Raw genomic sequence first — 22,668 nt, 5'->3', positions numbered from 1 at the left:
GTTGGTGCACAGGCTGGTCCCAGCCTCTTGGCAACACGATTTCTCCAATCCGTGAAGACATCGCCCTGTGGAAAGAACCTCCCTCTTCCTGGTCTCTTCCTGTCTCATCCTGCACTGCTTCTGCACTACTTTTGAGTTCTTCAAAGTTTCACTTTGCTATCATTCCACAGACAGATAACGCTCACCACAAGGTCATATGCATGAGCAAGCAACATTTTACAGAGATAATGGCAGCTGTGTTCTCTCTCTTATCCTGGCTTGTTTCTCCAATGTCTTAACCCTTCATAACATGGGGTCAATGCTTCTGTCAACCTCATCAATCAACAGGATAAGTACAGCTCTATATGGGGACATCATTAAGTGAACATGTAAAGTAGCATATGGCTAAAAAGGTGAAAACTATTAAATCTCAACAATCCCTCCTTTCACACCTAATAGGTGTGAACAACAAGTGAAAAGAAGACACAAGATAAAGAAAAACAAAACAAAACAACTCTGAACCAATCCAAAAACAAAAACAACTAAATCAAACTAAAACCAAATTAACTAAACCAAATCAAAACCACATCCGTAAATAGCAAAAACAAAATCAACCAAAAAACAAAACCACTAATTCAATCCACTAACACACCTAATGAAATCAACCTACTGTAACATCACACCTAATAATTCAGTCACACAACCGAGAAGAATAAATCGAATGATTTATTCACACATCAAATAATAAACCTAATGATCAAACCACTACAAAGGCACTAAGAAATCAAACACAACTACCTTCAACTGGGCAAACTACAACTTATCCTTGTCAGTGATCGAGAGGTAAATAAAGATCAGTTGTAGTTACTGAACATAATTGATGCTATTCATAGAGTGATGGGGAAAGCCAATCTAAAAAGTACACCTTCCTATCCAAGTGGGGGGCAGGATATTACGCAAGACTTTACCACCACAGTACAGGGAGAATTACTAGCAAAGCTAATACAACTAAGCAACAAAAAATTACATTGAGACCACAGTCTAAATGGGTGCCATGGCCTCTGTCTCTCCATCGTCACACGTGGGCAGCAGCAGGCAGAGTTAAAGCCGCTCAATCAGATTTATTTTGCTGTTTTGGGCCTGCAGCCTGAGTTTCCAAATCAGTTCTAACTTCGCTCAAAGGGCGAGTTGATGGTGAGGCTGGTACACAATGTGTCAGGTGGTGCCAATTTGCTCCTGTTTTACCCTTTACTCGGACTGCATCTGAGGTGCACTCAGTTACCTCATATGGTCCTGTCCACCTGGGCTCAGACCACTTTCTCTTGTGGACCTTTACCTGTATCCAGCCTCCCAAACTTACAGCAGGAGTCTTCGGCTGAGTTGTCTCTGGCACCTCCTCCGCACTCTGCACCTGTTTGCACAAAACTCGAGTCATGTTAGTCAGAGCAGTCATATAGTCGTCACAGTCAATCTACCACAGATCCAAAGTGGGGAGGTGTCCCCCCTCTCTAGGTGGGCCTGGCATAGGACGGCCTGTCAACAACTCATGTGGAGTCAGGTGTGTCTTACCGCTAGGTGAGTTCCTCATTGACATTAACACTAATGGCAGAGCATCAACCCATGTAAGTTTAGTACCTGCACATATTTTAGCCATTTTTCTCTTTAATGTCTGGTTTGCTCTCTCTACCAGCCCCTGCGAGGCAGGATGATAGATAGTTCCGAACTTATGTGTGATCCCTAATGCTAGTTCTACTTTAGCTAAGCATTTGTTATTGACATGGGAGACATTGTCTGACTTAATGGAGCGTGGTACTCCATATCTGGGGATGAGTTCATTTTTCAACCATTTTACCATTGATAATGCAGATTAGCTGATCTGCACCCAACTCAAGACGCAGTCAGTAGTTTTGAGATTGATATTCTTCTTGGGGCCAGGCACTCTGGGGCATCTGGTAAGCTTGGGAAACTTGTCCTCCTCCTATTCCATCTCCTTGTATCATTCCTCCTCTGTAGGGTGTGGCCTGCTCCTCTTGTCCACTGTACCAGTTACCCCCTGCTTGAGGACAGTATCTTATGTAGTGGTCGGTTCCACCACATCCATAGCACTGTCCAAGTGTCCTGGGATATCCACGTCCTCTTGATGATCCTCCTTGACCTCTGTAGCTGCCATATCCTCCGGGCGATTGTGTGGCATAAGGCTGGGCACTGACTGCTTCTGCCGCAGCTGGCTGTTGTTGGGCTGCCATAGCAGTCTGAATTGCTTTTGCGACTGCCTGTATGTCATCGGGAGTGAGGGATGGGGAGGTGACCACCATTTGCTTAGCTGTAGCTTTCTGCTGGGCATTCTTCTCAGATAGTTGCTGTTTCAGCAACACCGCACTCAGTCGTTCCATTTCATCTTTTTCAGCTGTCTTCTTTTTGTCGTAAGTTCTCAACCAATGTGTGAGGTGTTCTCTCCATTCTTTGTCCGACTTGGAGGCCAGTCCAACGACCTCCTCTAGCTTTTGTTGCACAGCTTCGGGCAGGCCTTTCTGACATTGATCTCTCCAGAGAGTAGTCATTGCGTCGCTGGAGTCAAATCTGTTGCCGGTATGTGCCTCCCACACTTTTTCCGCTCTCTTGAGGTATTCTCCTACATCTTCGCCCTCCTTCATCTTAAGTGACTTCACAGAGTGCAAATCACGGGCGGTAGGGTGATGTGCTCTCAAAACCTCCCAAAGGTTGTTGCGATGGAGGTCGAAAGGCCTGGCATTACTGAGGTGAGCCTTGGCTCCAGCTTTTGCCAGGAGTTCCTGGGCTTGTCCGTTTCCTTCAATCCTTGCCAACAGAGCTCTCATATCTCCGAGGCACAACACGTCTCCGGCTGTGAGGCTTTCGAAGGTGGCGATCCATGGTGAGGCTCCTCCGGTGAGAGGTGGCAGTTTGTCCACCAGGCCCTGCATGTCTCTGTGTCGAAATGGGACGTATACTGTTCTTCCATCACCAGCCACCCTGAGAGGATAATTTCCACGTGTTGTTGATTCACGGCCCCCTTGGCTCCGAAGATTGTATTGGTGTGGCTTAGTTGCTGGTTGGATCACGTGTCCCCTGAAAGTTCCAGTCACGGAGCCTTCCATCAGCTGAGCGTCAGTAGGAGTCCAGTCATCTGGGTCTGGAGCCAGCAGGAAATCGGGTGGAAATGCTACCTCTGAGTCGATAGAGAGTGGATCTCCTCCTGCGTTGTCGACCGCCTGGTTCAGTGGAGGCGATTGGAAACTTATCCTCTTCTGCAGTCCCTCAGGAATGCCGATGTCATCAAGGAGAGCTGGAGCAATTTGAAGTGATGATGTTCTTGGGCTGAGGCTGGCAGCACCTTTGGTTTCATCATAAAAATTTATCAATGATTGCTCTGTGCTGGTCATGTTCTGTTCCACTTCTCCAGATGTCTGCACCGTCTCTGATCTCCTCAATCCTCTTGATGCATTTGCTTCTTGGCTACATTCCCTGACTGACAGTGACAAATCTGCAAGTTGAGCCGTCTGGGAGTTCAGTATTGCCAAAATGTCAGTTAAGGCTGACCCTTGCTCCATTTGGTTTGATTGGGTTTGGTTTCGTACTGGGTCCTCAATCTCCAATACTCCACCTGTAACTGCGAGAGTGGGAGCCTGTACTGGTAAGTCTTGTTTTTGCCTGAATGGGTTTGTGTTAGATAGAGCCTGTGAGTAGGGAGGGGGTGAGGTGTGCTCTTCTAACCCCATTAGGCTTGGGTATATCCCTGCAGTTCCTCCAGGGGGTGCTGTAGGGCTCTCAGTGGGGCCTGTTGGGGAGGTGGCTCTTTCACCAGCCGGTTGGGAGCGCTTCCTCTTCTCTTTGTCACTGTCAGCCTTCATCTTTCCTGCTTGGGACATGAGACTGCACACCTTTGCAGTCTCGTCAGCTCTCTCCTTCTCCTTTTCCACAGCTTTCTTTCCCCACAAGTGTCGTCCTCTTCTCTCCCAGTCAATTTTGACCTCGTTGTATTTTCCTGTTGCAAGTGTGGAGATGCACAGAATGGAGCTTTGATTGGGCAGGGGCGCTGTTGGGTCTCTGGAAATTAACCCTTGGTCTTCCCACTTGCTCCAGAGTTTCTCAATCTCCTTCCTGAGTTCCTTTTTGCTCATCTCTTCGTCTTTTGTTGCTTCTCTCTTCTGGAAAGTCCAGTCCTTCAGTTCACTCAAGTTGCTGGGGTTCTGTGTTCCTTCCATTGCTCGGGTGAGAGGAAAATTAATTGTGCTCAACTTCTTATTTATTTGTCAGTGTGGGATAAAAATATTTCTAATTTTTTAAATGTTGTTTTAACTCAGTGAAACCCTCCTTACGGCAAGACACACCTCCTCTTTTTAACTTAATTTGATATTTAACTTTACCTTCTATTCACTTAATTCGCCAGGTGAAATCTAATATATTTTCCAATCTACTTTTGACCACTAGTTGTCAGCATCAAATGTCTTGCTGAGTTTTTTAATTTTAATTTGTCTCCACCAAATGGAGGCAATATTTGAGTATTAATGCAATTTTATTTTTACTCACTACATGGAGCCATACAAGATTTCAAATGTAATTCTATTTTTGCTCCACTAGCTGGAGGTATTTTCAAAATTTGGTGTAATTCTATACTTTGTCCACTGGATGGAGACAAAAAGTTCCACCAGCTTTTGCTTAAAACACGTTTGTTTACACCGTTATTTTTTCCCACCCACAGCAACTTCAACACGTAACACGACACAGGACAACACAACACAATGCAACGCAATGCAATGCTTCTTTTCCCCAACAGCCAGTCAGTTTGTATAGTATTCACCAGAACAACCAACTCAATTGGTTCACAATACAGCAGCCAGCCAGCTCGCATGGAGTTCACCCAAACAACAAGCTCAGAGGAGGAAGGAAAAAATGCTGCGTGTGTTATCACCGTTAGGCTTCAACAACACGAACAACTTTGTTGGCACCGTTAGGTTTCTGCCGTTCGCCTTTTTCTCTTCCTCCACCAAGACACTACTGCCTCCCGAACCAAGACACTGTTGTACTACCTCCCACACCTTAAAGCAACAGCAACAACACACAATGCATTATAGGATTATGATAAAGGTTAACCAGATTTTATATACACTAGGCCTTTCTCTTCTCTTTTTGGGACTTCCACCCTGAGGGATTTCAACCTATTTAAATTTCATTCCTATCAAGATCCTATTGATCTTGAAGGGACTACCTACCTGCTAATTACCTTTCTGAGTCACAAGCTCAGGGACTTTAAACCCAACTCTTTTTAGGGACTTTCAACCCAACTCTTTTTAGGGACTTCCACCCTGAGGGATTTCAACCTATTTAAATTTCATTCCTATCAAGATCCTATTGATCTTGAAGGGACTACCTATCTGCTAATTACCTTTCTGAGACACAAGCTCAGGGACTTTAAACCCAACTCTTTTTCGGCATTCAGGACGTTAATGATACAATTCTTTCAACATGTAGCATAGCTTTCCAAAATTTCAATATACTTTTATGTCAAATAACCTTACCTCCTCTCCACTCACAGTAATTTGGTTATGTTCAATATGCAGAATTTGATTTATTAAAACAACAGGTTTCTGCTCACCTTTTTGTTTGGCGCGCCCTGTGAGTGTTGAGGGGTCCAATCGTCCGACTCCGATACGGCAGAAAGGTCTGCTCGTCTCGGGCCCAATGGGGATCACGTCTCCTTCTGTCGAACGACGTCGAGTCTCCCTTCCTCAAATCACGTCGGGGTCACCAAATTGTCGTGTTCGTTTATTTGAGTGAAGACATACAACGACGTTCCGGTTAACTATTTATTTAGAATTGTATCATTAAGCAAGCATGATCATGGACCTTTCTCTGTTGAACAAATCACAGTCAGCGGATTGCTGTTACTCTGTAACCCGTCGCCCAGAAAAAGGATGCAGATATTCGCATTACAATCACAGTTATATTTTTGCTGTTGCGGTGTTATAATTTGTCATTGGTCAAAAAAGGTGAGGAGGTCGTGGTTTAGACTTGACTCTCCTTTCGTTGGTGCACAGGCTGGTCCCAGCCTCTTGGCAACACGATTTCTCCAATCCGTGAAGACATCGCCCTGTGGAAAGAACCTCCCTCTTCCTGGTCTCTTCCTGTCTCATCCTGCACTGCTTCTGCACTACTTTTGAGTTCTTCAAAGTTTCACTTTGCTATCATTCCACAGACAGATAACGCTCACCACAAGGTCATATGCATGAGCAAGCAACATTTTACAGAGATAATGGCAGCTGTGTTCTCTCTCTTATCCTGGCTTGTTTCTCCAATGTCTTAACCCTTCATAACATGGGGTCAATGCTTCTGTCAACCTCATCAATCAACAGGATAAGTACAGCTCTATATGGGGACATCATTAAGTGAACATGTAAAGTAGCATATGGCTAAAAAGGTGAAAACTATTAAATCTCAACAGAAGGTGGTTCTGGAAGGAGTGCGCTCAGGAGAGCAATGCTCCAGGCAAGCTGATGGTACACCAGACTTTATAGAGAAGTAGGTGGTGATCATTGAGCACAATCAATCACTGTGATTGAAAAAAAACTGGAGAAAATCTAGCAGCAAGGGCCAGACTGAATGTGATGTGGATGGCAGAAAACTGAAGCTAGTGCTGAGTTTTACTGGCTGCTGTCTAACTGTTGGAGCAGCACTGAATAAAATTTGGTACAAAATGGGTTTAGTGCTGAGAGCAATGCTATTAAGAGCTGGATCTACTGCAAGGAAGGCCTATTATCTTAAGTGTGCAGGCGTATTAAAAATACTTATTGGTTGCTGGAGGCATGAAGTTCTTTACACTAACTTTTAAACTTTAAAGAGAGTAACAAAAGATGGTGTGATAAAGAGAAAAGAATAATTCAATTCAAGGTGGCCAAAACTACAATGAAAAATTGGGCAGATGTTACTTTTACAATGTCTTTACATAATCTCTTTACACAATTTTTCAAGAGCTATAAACTGTCAGCTTTAATGTAAAATATGTAGACGTAAAGCTCCCTTACAGGCTGACACATTCAGACAATTATTTGTGAGTGCAGTCGTTCAGCAGCCTGTGAAAACCAAAAAAAGCACCAAAATATTTAGATCCATTAATTCCCAAATTAGGCATACAACATCTGTGGATAGAAACTGTTTTTTAAATGGTGTTGGCAACATGAATGTGTATTACGTGACATTTGGAAAATGCATTGGTGCAGCAAAGAGGGCCTACTGAAGAGAAACTGGGTGATCCCTGAAAGGCTAGATTTTGCTGACCTCCTGTGGTTTAGTTTCTCACCTTACTGCAGTGGCATGGTGAGTCAGAACACTGACATCTCTGTGGGTATGGCTAAAGGTGAAAAAGTAAATCCAAGCACACCCAGCAACAGAGGTGAAACTAATGTGAAACTGACACCCAGAGGGGGCAGGAAAGCAATTTTCAGCCTGCTGTTAAAGGGATACTTCGCCACAAAGTCCTGTACCTTACCTGTCGGGTTATTTATCCATCAAGATTGTTTTGGTGGGAGTTGCAGAGTTGTCTGCAATATCCTGGAAGTAGATGGCACCCGCCGGTTCTCCAAGCGTCCAAAACATACATTTGAAAAACTCAACAGCAATGTGCCTCTCCAGAAATCATGACCCAGTTACATCTCACACTGTGACAAGCAACAAGCCTCTCATCCATGAGTAGATCTATGCTTCCTTCAGCGTGATACAGTTGGAGGGTGTAGCTCGGTGGAAAGAAAACAGTTCCTCCATAAAACTGCTCACAACAGGGTCGGTGGATTGTCTTGAGTAAGCAGGTCATGATTTCTGGAAAGAGACATTGCTATTGAGTTTTTCAAATGCATTTTTTTGGCGCTTTGGGCACCACAAGCTGAGTGCCGTCTAGTTCCATTATACTGGAGAGAAGGCAGACATGTGTTTTTTTGATTAAGAAGTGAGGTCCTTTTAAGTTAGTCTTAAAACATTTGATATTGCATCTAGTAATGAGGAAGGGCTTTCTTTTAAACCTTTGTGAGCATTCAGACTCCATAGAATCCATTTCGACTTACCCTGAAGGGAGGTCTGTGGTTATTTGCAATAGTAATTTTGATATATTCTGCAAAATTTCTGTTTAGGTGGAAAATGGTCTATACCTGTTTCAAGAGATCCAGCTGGACTCATTAGTTTCCTGAACTAGAATAAGGTTTTTGTTTGAGGAGTAGCCAAAAAGGGCTCAATGAACCTCTGTGGAAAGTTTAGCTGCTGTTGGCCGGTCAGGTCCATATGTAGGAGGAGAATAAGAAGACAACACAGTTGTTTAGTTTGTGCACATACATTGTTGTGAGTCTACATGTACAAATCAGGTGACATTTTAACTGTACAACAATGCCTTTGATACATTCAAAGCTTCATGAGAATAGAAAACATGAAAAGCCTGTAAAACTTGCTGCACATCGAGCATTTGCATTATTCACATTCAGACAACAAATACATTGTATTTATATGCACATTTCCACCCACATGTTGTATCATATGGATATCTATAACTGGCCTGACACAGTAACATGTTATATTTTACACGGTAAATAAAAACACTGCTGTTGCTTTTGTAAAGTATGAGATTCACTGTGAGGTTTACTGCATGTACAACGTGAACATTACGCCTGCCATCATGTGCAATTTAATGTATGTTTGTGCTGTAACTGTAGAGTATTCATCAAAGATAACAGTGTATAACCTTTGAATAAGGCCTTTATAGATGATTGGCCTGGATTGTTGCAAAAAGACATGATTTATTCATTGAGTGGAATGAATTTTTACCTCAGATTCTTTAGCAAATCTACTGAACACATGTATTCCTTCCTTTCTTTCAATAAACAGTCTGGTCCATGACGAATGATCAAATGCAGTTATGTACAAAAAGTTGTAAAATACATTCTGGCGATTTAATGTAACGTTACCGACTGGAAAAATGTTCTGTAACTCAGAGTATTATAGAAATTCTAAGGATTGAAGTTCACCTCACTTAACTGAATGCTTTTTCAGAACTTCCTTCACTGGGAAGTATGCATGGCTGGATTAACCTGTTAGGGGGGCCCAGGGGGAAAAAAGGTGTAGTTGTCCCTGACCCCTTTTTGACACACTCAAACCTGCCACCCACCATGCAGTGTGTGTCCACCCTACTGTCTCCAACTGAAGCCTCCAGAAAAACAGTGCATTTACAGGAGTGACCCATGCTGCAGTGTGCCTTCAAAGGCCCTTTAATCACACATTTTTCAATACCTTTCGGCTTGTCCTGTTTTTTTTGTGACAGAGGGAGCAAGGAACGGGGCAGAGAGAGGGGTACGACATGCAACAAAGGTCGCCTGCATGAATCAAAATGGGGGCCATGATGCATAACCATTTGGCTACCAAGGTGCTCCATGCGTGTCCTATTAAATCAAAATGCCTTTCTTTCCATAACTAATAGCCGATTGGTTTAGACTCAAGGTCAATTCTTTGCTGTCAAGTTTCAGCAGACAATAAGTCATTAAGGAAGTTGTACTATCACTTCACATGACCTTTAAGGACAGTGCACTACAATGGACTACACATGGCTGATACTCGTTAGAGCATAGTTACACTGGCATTTAAATCTGTGAAATTTCACATCGAAATAAATTAATTCTGATGGAATCACAGAAATCAGTTAATTTGCTTGAGTGGGTGAAGTAAACATGCTAATCTTTCATGTTACATTACATTTTGGTGAACTGTGACACAGAAAGTTGTGCTGTTTGCTGATAGCAAACCACACTGGCAGTACTGAACTTTAAAACTTAAGGCCAGAGAGTCCAAAATGAGGAAACTATCATCATACTGTAGCTCATTAGCTGCGTTGCACCATCCAGTTTTATTTATGCCAGCACTCATCTGTTAGAGTTTTTAGTTCAACGCTGAGGGCACAAATACATATCTTGTATCAAGACATTTTTGCAGATGTGACATCGTACTACTAGCAACCAAGCTAACAAGCTTGCTAACAGACAGTTAGGAAGCCCTTTAAGTCATCTGTATGTCATCTAGTTTGAGGCGGCTGTTCGTGGGAATACACAACCTTTGAGTGCAATGTTAACAATAATGAAGATCTACATTTTAACATAGGGCCCATCTACCAGACCAGGCCACAGGACCCTTAGTTGATGTAACACTTTTGCAGTATATCAAATTACCACAAACCAACTGACTCAATGTAAACCTGAGGCACTTGTGGGTCTGGGCCCCAGGCACCCTCGCTCAGCTTTGTAAGGATGTGTCTTACTATTTCAGTCTCCCACAGGAGTTTGTCAGTATCCATGTTAGCAGATCAGAACTCGCTCTCCTCCAGAATCTCCTCCATGGTCTCTCCGAGCGTTATCTCTCCATCACTACTGGACAGGCTCTTCCTGGTGAGAAAGTCAAGTCCTGCTGTATCACACCCCTTCACCCCCTGACCTTTAACCTCTCCAAGTCCCCCACCTCCTCCACGTACAGCCACCTGAAGCAGGTGTGGGTGTATTGTGGAGGTGCCGCCCTCGTCATAGGAGTCACTCTGCCGAGAGCACTGTGGCCGGTGCCCTCGGCTGCACTTCCACAGGTGCTTGAGGGGCACGCCCCGAAAACAGCTCCTGACCTGGAAGTGGTTGGTGAACAGGAAAATCTGCCAGCGCTTCTTCAGTTCAGCTTGGACCTAAACTCCAGAACAAAGGACAATGTTAACCCTAATACCATTAGATGTATAGTATAATGTATTCATACTGTACATCTGGACAACATGGTCACTAATTTAGTCTAATATTCATTCTCCTTTTGGTTTTAAACCCTTGACTAAAATATCTAAATGCTTGCTACCTTTGTCCGTAGTTTGGTATCCAGCAGGTAACATTCACTGTTTTGCTTAAAAGCAACATCTGGCATAACATGATAATAATAATAGTAATAATAATGATGATTCTACAACAAAGGTCAACCATGAAAATAACAGTACACACAGAGAATTATTATGCCTAAAGCAGTGACTTTGATTACATGTAAATGCTCTATATAATATAGAATAATGAATAGAATAATGTAATTTCAATGTGAAGGGTTATTATTATTATTTTTTGTCCACCTGTCTGCAGACTATGTTTGTTCTTTATGGACGTATTTATATAAATCAGCCTCTCGTGAGTGTGTTGTCACACAAAGCCCAATTACAATGCTTAAAACGGAAGACTTTTACATTTCAGATTCCTTTATATGTCAGACAGAAATTTAATTCTTGATAATATGGTGATGGAAGTGTTTATGAGTTCCATCAGAATTACTTCACTTAATGTTAAAGGGTTACATCACCCTATAAAGCGTAAAAAGGCAAGACACTCAAATTGCCCTACTTCAAGAGACACACTTACATTGTTTAGAACATATGAAGCTCAAGGATGGTTGGGTTTGTCAAGTGGCTTACACCTCTTTTTCCTCAAAAAGCAAAGGTGTTGCAATTTTGGTACATAAATGTCTGCGTCTCACAATAGAAAAGGTAATTGTAGATGAAAAGGGCTGCTTTGTATGTATTTCTGTTGATTTGTAGTGCTTATGCACCTACTATATATGAGTCACAATTTTACTCTAGACTGCTAGCCATGGTCTCACATTTTTCAACAGACTTGATTATATTAGGTGGGGACTACAACTGCGTTTTGAATCCTGTAGTTGATCGTAACTACTAAGGCCACACTTAATTTATGTAAGGAGCTGTACTCATCTGATGTTTGGAGAATAAGAAGTTCGGGGCAAAAATATCCAGTCTTTTGACCAGAATGTAGATTGATTCTTTCCAAAAACATAGGCTGCCTCAAACTTTAACTATGGCAGATATTGCTTTGATACATAACAAAGTCAAATCACCTGATCAAAGTAGCACTTATAAACATGTAAGCCTCATAGATATTGACAGTAAAATCCTCACAAAAATGATTGCAAAATGAATTGAAATATAATCTCTGAACCAGATCAAACAGGCTTCATTCAGCAAAGACTGTCTAGTCACAATTTGAGGCATTTAATAAACATCAAACTAAAATGACCTCATTATCTTGTTATCTATCAAGTAACAGAATACGCTCACAGATTTTCTCCTAGAGAGAGGAACCATTCAAGGCTGTCCCCTCCCCCCACTACTGTTTGACCAGGCTATCAAACCTCTTGCAGAAGCTATAAGAGCTTATATTGATATTCAAGGTATATACATGGACAGCAATACTCGAAAAATTGCATGGTATGCAGATGACATATTATTATTTGTATCGAGCCCAGAAACCTCTCCACCTGCTATCCTGGAGGTTATACAATACTTTAGCTGCTTTTCAGGTTGCAAGATAAACCTGGAAAAATCTGAAATGATGCCTCCTGGCTCATACAGAGATATTGCTAGTCAAGCTATCGCTCAATGTTCTATCTTATGTTGGCATAAATGTCTCTCCCAATGTATGTGAATTATATAAATTAAATATGAACCCTCTCTGAAGAAGAAACGTACCTCTCCATTCGCAAAACAGTACAGCACAGCAACCAGTAATCCCTGAAAGGATACACATCACAATTCAGAACGATTCAGAACAACATGGCTCCTGTCTCTTGGATGTAGTTAACTTTAGAGGTATAACCTGAAACGAGCTGAGGGTGAGGTTGATGAAGTTCCTGGCGTAGCGGCTGCTGCCCTCCACACATTCATCTATCAGCACAGTGAAGACTACTTCATGGATTCCCAGCAGGGGGATCAGTACCAGTGTTGCTCTGGCCAAACTGAGGACATGAACAGAAAAAGCATAGAGTGGTGTATTACTGTAAAATGTATTATGGCACATGATCCAAAGAGCAAAGGACAGAACAGAGGGGAGAGGAGTGTTTGTAAATGTATGCATGAGCCTCCCTACTGTGGTGACATTTACGGTGGAGTGAAGAAGCCGGAGTTTATGGGGGTGATATTTGAATTTGTGTTGAACATGGGACTGATCAACATTTCAATGTTAAACCAGGAACCTGCTTTGCTGTTTAAAGACACCATTTAGAAAATAGATGTCAAGGTCAAACATGTTTCCTGACATCTGGATTTGGAAGCAGTTACATCAGTGAGTCATTGCAGGAGAAATACCTGTATCTGTAGTCGGTAAATTTCACCTGATCTGCTTTCAGCTTGGACAGCAGCAGCATCAGAATCTTGATGAATATGAAGAAAACGACCTGCAACACACATCCAATGGAGATTTAAAGGCACACTATGTAGTGTCTGTTGCTAATGGTCTCTTAATGTAAACAAAAGATAAAAGTGGCATGGGATCATGGGAGTTGTTGTCTTTATTATTAAACCACCAGAGGTATATGAGGTATATTTTAAAGTTGTATCCACATTATGCTTAGTCACCTTTCGCTGACTTCCCTCCTCACCCTCTGAATGTCTCCTGGAAGTTATTGTGACAGGCGACCAGATGAACCACAACATTATCTTGAATAAAGGTACAGATGTCTCTGGGTTTGAACGTTGCTCGAAAGCATTTGAGATAATATACATAATAAGTTCACAACAACTCAACTCAACACGACAATAAAATATACAACAATTAGTCGTTTTAAGGTATTTTAAGGCAGAAATCTTACATATTACATCCTTAAAGTAAATGCATCCAATAGAGCTGTGGCTGACAAGATGACATTTACATGAAAATGTTAATCCAAAAATGTTTCTGTCGCCGAGAAATCAGTAATCAGTCATGCTTCTGACTACTAGACTATACAACAGCTTCAATATCACATGCCCTCACATGACAGGAAGAGTTAAACGTGGCATGAAATTGACTTGATGGCTGGCACCAAAGGAACAAGACTCACAGGAGCTACATGATTCATCTTGAACTAAACATGATCATCAGCTTGCAAGCTGTACTATGGCTCTTTGAAAGGCTTTCAAGACTTGGTTCAGAAACGTCACTCACCAGCACCGATAAGGTAATCGGGCCCCTTATTATCCACCAGAACCATCTGTTCACAATCGACCAGCATCTTAGAAAGACAAGATTAAAAAGTCATGCAATGGAGAACATTTTAGTTGATTAAATGTATTGATTGTGACGTATGGGATGAAACACTCACCCTGTGTTTTCATATAAAATCTTGACCACTGTCCACGGTGTCACAAACAAGACAGGTGTTCCTGAAAAGTAACACAGTATAGGATGCAGCATGTTACCATCAACAGACCACTCTCATGGATTCATACAAATTAATCGTACTTGTACGACAGCCAGAAGTAGTTACAGGCCACAAAGTACTCCATGCACACTTTGGAGAATTTGCACATCCGTGCTATCTGTACGAAAAGGTATTTACTGCTGGTCTTTGAAAGGTTGCCATTATTCTATATTTTCCTTATTCTCAACAAATCACATGAAAAGACCAAAACCTACAAAATGTTCAAGTCAGTCTCTCAATACTTTGTTTTACTCTTGATACTTTCTTTCTAACCCTGTCTGTGGCTTTCAGCCCCAAGCCATCTTCTTCCAATACATATACAGCACATATACTTTTAAAAACTTTCAAAACAAAGAAATGCCTTTTTTAAAATGTCACTAAAAACAGTTTTGTAATTTCCTAAAATAGCTGATCACTGCAGTGATCTAGCATTTAGCAAACATAACTCAAACACGAGGAAATCGTGCATTTGTAGGGGACTACTTTCAGCGGTCGATGGATCCATATTTGGTGCTCCAGTGAGTATTTAAAGCAGCTGTGTGGATGGTGTGTGTTTGGGATAGTCAAATCTAAACTACAGTGTGTCTTCATAGTAATGAAGGAACATGCTACCCAGTGCAACAGTGTGGCTCAATCGTGTTTTTTATATTAGATTTTCGCAACGACTGAGCTCAGTGATACAAGATGCACAAGGCTTTGAAACACACACAATACTTGTAAGTAGGATGCTCTCATGGGATTTGTTGACAAGGACACATAGAAGATAAACATTAAGAACAACTGGATGACAGTTTACCCCATCCTAGCAGCATGTATTTCTTCAGCAGACGTCTCTTGGTCAGCACAGCTGTGAAGAGTAGCGTGTGGAGGAAGATGGCCTCCACCAACAGCCAGAAGTAGTTACAGGCCACAAAGTACTCCATGCACACTTTGGAGAACTTGCACATCCGGGCTATCTGTTGACAGTTATTATCGAGTTGAGATATCATGTAGTTTGATTCAAAGTACTCGTGAACAATAAAACAGTATTTTTTTTCGTACCACAGAGCTTGAGTAGGAGTTCCAACCAGGGTCGTCCTTTGGTAGGTTGGAATACATGATGTATAAGATGACTTCTTTAGAAATGACAGCCATGGCTCTCAGGATGAACGACACAAACAGATTCATGTGGATGTAGTTCCTGGTACAGTGGAGCTTCCTGGTAAACGGATACAGGAGCAATTTTGAGGAAGGCATTGATTCCTGTTCAACTGTAAAAGCATTACTGACGGTACGTGTCACGACATAAGAGGGAGTGAAAAATGATCATGCTACACACAACTACATGGTAATGCTTTCTTGGTTTTTATAATGTCATTTGTTATGACTGATCATCCTCATACTCTCGTAAATATCTCTTCAATGCCGCCGCTTCCTAGTAGACCAGCTGCAGTCTTGTGGATCCATGCATATCATCAGTGTGGATGGAGCTTGTAAATCTGCTTCATGCCTCATTGTTTGGCTTTAAGAATGACTAATGGAAGCTGCATCATGTCAAGTGAGGTCAAAGTAAAAGACAAGTAGCTGTTTCATTGTCAGTGTAGCTTCAGTGATGCTTGCTTCAGCACTGCTTTCAAGACTGTTCATCTACTGTGTGACACAGTCTTTAAAACGTACAGATTAAAGTATGACCCTGTAGCCCAGCATATGCTTCAGGTGAGTGCACAGAGAAGCCATTGTTTGATTTTCTTGTTAACACTGTCTCAGATCTCAGAAATGACTGTGATGAGTATACTGTGATCAGAATGATGGCTAAAGCTACACAGATAAGATCCACCGTGTATTAAACCAGAGTCAACCTTTGTTTGCCCTTTCTTCACATGAAGTGTAAACTTTTGTCAGCATGATCATCAGAAACTCATCTGCTCCCGGCCACTGACCTCAGCAAGCCCATCAGGACAGTGGCCAGTGTGAGAGAGGACAGGGACAGGGAATAGCCAATGACAGAGATGAGCCTGAGGGCGGTCTGGCGATGCATTTCATCCTCCTGGACACACACACACATAGACAAAGAAATTGATGGAGAGAACACATACCTCTTCAGATGTTACTAATAAAGACAGACATTCTGGGACAGTTATAGAAAACAATCCATGATGGTTTTTGTAGAAAGGCTACACGAGAAACCACAAATCAGCAAATACACACCAGGGTTTAACTCTGTGTGTGTGTGTGTGTGTGCGTGTGTGTGTGTGTGTGTGTCCTCCTCACCGTGTCGTTGAAGTAAGGGAAGTAAGGGTCCTCCTCACATTCAGAGTCATTCCTCCAGGGAACGGAGGAATTCTCAATCTGACGCCATTTCCCATTCTCTAAACATTCTCGGTGAGCCCTCCTGGAGTCGTCTGCAGGTAAATGAAAGACACACTGATATGCATGGTTTCTTCTAGAGCCCAACCGGTATATCAGCTGGCCATTATTATCAGCTGATATTGGCCTATCACAGTTATACTGTATCGGTATCAGTATACATGTTGTCCGGTATGTGCCAATATGAAACCTTTCTTTTTTAAAGAGTGTTTAATGCAGAAAAAGATACTTGCAGTAGTTTTAAATGATTACATTTCCAGTGAAGTTTACTGTTTCAGTGCACTAATGTCATTTTAGACAACGTTTATTGTTAAACTGTAAACTAGCCTGCCTCCATTCCATGTTGTAAGTGTTAACCACATTTGATGGATCATTGTTAAAAATGTGTGTGTATCAGCCAGTATATATCGGTATTGGGATTGTTTTATACCCAAAAACATGCTAATATTAGACAACTAGCAATTGAGACAAATAAAGCTGAGGCTGATATGAATGCTACTAGTTTTGGACAAATAAAATTGTTGACTCTGTGATGGTGCTAGATGTAAAAATTGATCACCAAAAAGAAAATCTAGATGAAAGTCAGGAGATCACTGGAGTCATTAGGAATCATCATCTGGCCACCACAAATGTCTTTCCAAGATTTCATGGAAATCCAACCAATAAATTGAGGTATTTCAGAGAGGAACAAAGCAGAGGACCAACAGACCACCTGACACCGTCAGCCCTGGAGCCAACCATGACTTAAAACTAATCAGGGATGGCTGATTACATTGATTACACTCTTCTCTATAGTTGCAGCTGACAGTCTTGTGATTCACTCAGTGATCAGTTCACTTGAAGTGAATTAAATGACAGAGAAAATCTGTATAGTACCAGAGTCCAACCGTGTAATATAGTTAAAGCCACAATGACTCATATGTTTAATGTATATGCTGATACACTAGTTGATTTTGAAGTGGTCAAACATAACGTTACCCTCGCCGATCCACGGTAAGTAAGCGGGACAGGGGACCGACACATTCCCAGGAGATGAATGTGGCCAACACACGAACATGTCGAATGTTCCTTTACAGTAGATTCCTGCAAAACAAGAATTATTAGGATTTCACAAAGGCAATAACAATCAAGATCATTAACACTGGAACACTTGACAGGAGGCTCACCAGTTTCTGATGGTGTGCTGAGGGTCCTCTTGCAGTTCTCAGAGTATTCGGTCCGTTTAGCTATCACACTTTCAAGCACTGAGGCTGTTACCTGCATGTTCATTTAAAAATGACAAACGTTGGTTGGATAATCTGAAAGGTTACAATGAAGAAAATGCTGACATTAAAGTGTCCATAAATGATTAAATTCAACCTTTGTCCCTCAAGATTAATATATAGCACTTTGGAGTTACCTCCCAAAAATGAGAAAGGCTGCCTGAAAGTTAAAGAAATGACGTTTTGGCCACAATGTTTGGGGCAGAGAAGAAACTGTAAACAGAGAGCAAACTGAATAAACCAGATCTGGGCCACAGTTCAATTCTGTTCTGGTGGGCTGATGAAGAAAAATCCCCTTTAGGTAACTGACTGAACTTTATTCATTCAGGTTCATAAAAAAAACATATTCCATGAATATTTGTCTTACTCTCATGATCAAAAACGCTGATCCGAAGTTCAATTCTGAGGCAATTCCCTAAGGTGTCTAATAGATAAATAAGGCATCTTCTGATCTACCCATTCTTTGCATTTACTTTACACTGATTTCCCTTGTTAGATCTGTGAGCTTTACAGGCAAAATAAGCATGTGATATGGTGGTAGATGTTCTGAGTCACAGTCCCACGTGGTATTTTTTATATGCTTTTATATGCTTTTTAATATGCTTGAAATGCAGCTGCAGAGATGAGGGGTCATTTTCTTTGAATTTACCACTAAAAGCAATGTCTTTCATATTGCAACAGCTTTAATATTTTTAGTTTTTAAAATATGACTACATTTACAAAGTGCTTTTCTAGTCTTACCACCAAACAAAGCACTTTACAACACAAGTCACACTCACCCCATTTACACACACATTCATACACTGGTGGCAGAGGCTACCAGCAGGGCACCAGCTGCTGAGTCATAACCATTTATACACACTCACACACTGATGGATGGTAGTAATTTGGGGTTGAGTGTCTTGCTCAAGGACACTTTAACATGTAGGGCAGAGGATGGAACCACTGCTCTACCTCCTGAGCCACAGCTGCCCTTCACTGAATTAGCAGTAACTTCAATTTGTTCATTAGTTGTTTAAATGTGATACTCACTGAGTGAACTCAAATGAACTTTAGACATTAGGTTTAATCAGTGACAGGTTTGATATATCGTCAAGAATTGCTAATTAGGCTATTCTATTATTTGTAATTCATGGCAGAAGTGGCTTGGAAAGAAGAGCATGAGGGTTCAATCATCATCATGGATGGTTCGGTGGTTTTGATACAAGCGAGTCATCTGAGACACGTGTCAAAAGACACAGAAAAAGAGATGGGACCTTCAACCAGAGTGTGGTGGGCCGAAAGTAACATTTGTACTTAATAACTTCATTTGATGTGTTTATCAGTTGGACATTCAGTCTAGTCAGTATTTGAAGTACAATACTGATTATATTATATCTCATGATTATAACTTAAACATGCAGTATGTGATTTCTGCCTCTAGGGGTCTCTCAATCAAAACAAAACAAAAGACGTTTGTAGCGCGGGATCATGGTTGGTCAGGCCACCATGGCTGAAATGTTCACGAACGAGATAATGTTTTAAAGTTTTGTTTTAGGTTACATTTAGTCACATTCACCAACTTCTTCAGTTTGAACATCATTTTTAGACATTTTTTTTGCAGAAATGCTACATATTATATCTATAAAGATTCTGAATACAACTTATGACTCAAGAATGACAGTCGTATCTAAATTAAATTGATGACATATAATGAGTTGATTTATATTAACAGTTACATTTCCAGTGTGTTTGCTCGCCACCTCACTTCACTGTATTTGCAGCCTCTTGCTGTTTGTGCTGAGCAGTGATGCTGCAGTATTTGTATTCGCCCACATGGTGGGGGTATTTAATAAGAACCAGCTTCACTTACAGAGGGGTCATTTTCACCTTAGTGTAAATTGTAATTGATTGAGGTAATTATCACCGTGGTTCTCTGTATCAGTGTCGTGACTGCAGCGATGCAAACATACCTCTCTGTTTATTATTCCTGATGTTTAAATGATATGAACAGTCTGTGGGTGTGTCCCTGACTGAAGGTTATTGTATTTGACAGCTATCATAGTAATTAATGCTCAGTTGGTAAATATGATACTTCCATAATTTGTTGTCATTAGTGAGGCACATTTCCTTCATTTGAGAAGCAGGCAGCTGACCACAGCTTCCATCTCTGTCATTCATAATTCAGTGTCGGGGACGAGGACAGTAGCTTTCCTATCTCGGCCGAACAGTCACAATCTTCACACCCTGCTGAGAAAGCAGCTGGGCTCTGCAACCTTTTTGTGTCCGTTTGGCTGCTTCGTGGCTCGACAGCCACCTGTGCCACAAAGATTTCTCATGTGAGCTGGCTGACAGTGGACGTTTTAAATCCACTGAGGCTCGTCTTGTCAAGACCCCGTCCAGATCACTATCACCACTGAAAAAAAGACAAGAGCTGCTGTCTCCCCGTCTTCTCTGTCATCTCCCATGAGACTGAACCTGTTTCAAATCCCGCCACAGACTCAACTCCCTCAATAATCCATTGTATTATAATGCTGAAGATGAAAGTGAATTTGCACAAAACTTTTAAGTGCTCTGTGATCTTATTTGTCTTATATTTTAAGTGCCTCTCTCATCCCTGGAGAAAAACATCCCCCTCATTTCAAATTCAAAACAGATACCGAGTTGTTTTTCGAACATTTCACTAAACTGAGATTTTCAGGCGATGGTTTCACAAGCAGATACTGCAGAACATGCAAATGAGCAGTGGGACCTCCTGTAGCCCAAACTCCATGTGAAAAAAGACTAATTAATTTTAACGCATTTATTTCTCCACATTCGACTGTTGCCGCGGTCTTTTCTGTGTTTCATGAGAAATACAGCATGTTGGATTGCCTCATTCGTTAATGGAGAATTCTTTGTGGAGCCGAGTTCTGTTGATAAATTGTTAGATTTAACTTAAATGTCCTCAGACAGAGCCATGTTTGACTGTGACTCATTGTCAAGTCCAAAGCTAAGTAATGCTTTGGACTTGAATGTTTAAAATTAATTGAAAGGTGTGTGCATGCATATGTAAGTTAAATACAAATTTACCGGGTGGCTGAAGATGACAAAGGCGAGGAAGAGCAGGAAGGTGTGTCCTGCTGGCGTCGGGATCCTCTTGTGCCAGGTTGGCAGCAGGGTTGGCATGGTGCTGTGTGTTGACGTTGAAAGCAGCTGGTTTCTGGTTTCTCAGCCGGTCTTCCTCCTCATACCTCTCCCCTGCACTCACAAGGCCCCTAACTCATCCTCGTTTTATCTCCCTACATCCACTCAGCACGGCTCTCCTCACCTTGCCACAGTAGACAGCTGATTTGAGCTTGATATCCCCACAGGAAAGGTTGATTCAGAGTCTGATGGAGGATGACTTGCAGGAACAGTAGGTGTTCTTCAATCTTCTTGATTTGTCCCAACAATTTTCCAAGAATCAGCTACTATAATGCTCTTTCAATGAACTGGTTGTTGACTTGGAAAAAAAACAACAACCTCCTAATGATTTCATTTGGAGGGTTATCCTAGTTGAAGAAGTCCTTGGCTGCAGTTCTGGTCCTCCTGTCCATGAGAACCTCTCAGGCTGTGAAGGAGCTGGATCTGTCTGTACTCCCTATAGACGCAGCGCAACTGGGAGCGCCTGTGGATCCTCACCGACAGATCGCCTCTCCCACCCCGTCCTCCCCTAACCAATCAAGATAAGGCCCCGGGAGAGCCGGCTACATAACTGGACTAACTTTGTTGTCCAGGAAAACTGATCACACAGGAGCTAATGGGCACGCTGGACAGGTCTAATAAAGCCATGATGACATACGCACACTTAGATACAAGGAGATATATCAAAAATCATAACACATGTATACATACACCAGCAAATACTACCTTTACTGTAGACAGAGGGGGAGGCACTGACCCCTCCCGTCTGTTTAGCTATCTCACACAGTAACTGAGCATCACCAGGACTTCTGACACTAATGGGGATCTAGTGTAAACTAAGAGCAATGAAGCCAAACACAGGCAAGTAAATGGGAGAGCAGAGAGCCAGAAGTGGCTGCACAAGCCTCGTGCCATGCATCATCCCGTCTCACCACATAATTCAGGCTTTCATTTCAGGTTTGTTAGCGAGGAATGGAAGTGTGGGCAGGTGTTTTTGGTTTTAACCAATCCAACACTGAAAGAAAATAATCACAACTTGACAGAAAGTTAATTTTGTGGCCGTGAAGACGATAATAATAACATCATTCATTTATACAGTTTCTTTTGATAGTTAAAGCAGCTACAGGGAACTTTCATTTTGTGTCACGTCCTGTGGTAATGATCTAGATTTGGCTAGGCAACACATTTTTAGCACATATTTCTTTTTGAACCACAGCTGTTTGCAGGATGCATAGTGATGAGGTCACATATCTATTTTCTATGTAAGATTAATAACTTAAATATGACAAAAGTAAACTCTGTTTTAGTGCCGTACCACCAGCATACAGAGCTTCTGACTGTCCTGTTTGCTCATACAGGTCATATAGAGGCATCGGTAGGCTATTAAATTGAGACTGTTTCATAACCAGTGTCATACATTTAATTTTAGTTAGTGGAACGACCTCAAAACAACCGACATCATCTGATATATCATTACCTTATAGAGCTGCGAGCAGACATTTCCCTAGGTCTACACATCAGGCAGACAAAGGGCATCACTAAAAATAATTCCTAGATGTGTTTTTTGACCCTCGATGCTACATCCAATATTAGCCTCCCTTCGGCCTTGCTTTTGGAAAAGGCTAGCTCTTCTGCTTGTTAGCATTGCTATGTTAGCCAGCTTGTTGCTAATATTTTCCATCTGGCA

At 41.7% G+C, this 22,668-nt stretch overlaps 1 protein-coding gene across 1 annotated transcript; it reads right to left on the bottom strand.

The window, feature by feature from the left end:
• Nucleotides 1-10,327: 10,327 nt before the first annotated feature.
• On the bottom strand, nucleotides 10,328-20,984 carry glp2r (glucagon-like peptide 2 receptor; the record flags this gene model as incomplete). The annotated part of the gene is made up of 13 exons (XM_084341800.1): nucleotides 10,328-10,690; nucleotides 12,521-12,562; nucleotides 12,648-12,786; nucleotides 13,136-13,224; nucleotides 13,974-14,040; nucleotides 14,131-14,191; nucleotides 15,026-15,185; nucleotides 15,271-15,427; nucleotides 16,149-16,255; nucleotides 16,480-16,610; nucleotides 17,554-17,658; nucleotides 17,742-17,832; nucleotides 20,889-20,984. The coding sequence occupies 13 exons, from the start codon at nucleotides 20,982-20,984 to the stop codon at nucleotides 10,328-10,330; spliced, it is 1,608 nt and encodes a 535-aa protein (XP_084197926.1).
• Nucleotides 20,985-22,668: the final 1,684 nt, after the last annotated feature.

The sequence above is a fragment of the Pagrus pagrus genome, assembly GCF_965226575.1.
Source record: "Pagrus pagrus genome assembly, chromosome: 21".
NCBI classification, from domain to species: Eukaryota; Metazoa; Chordata; class Actinopteri; order Spariformes; family Sparidae; genus Pagrus; species Pagrus pagrus.
The sequence above is the reverse complement of the archived record's forward strand: the minus strand, read 5'-3'. Positions and strand labels throughout refer to the sequence as shown.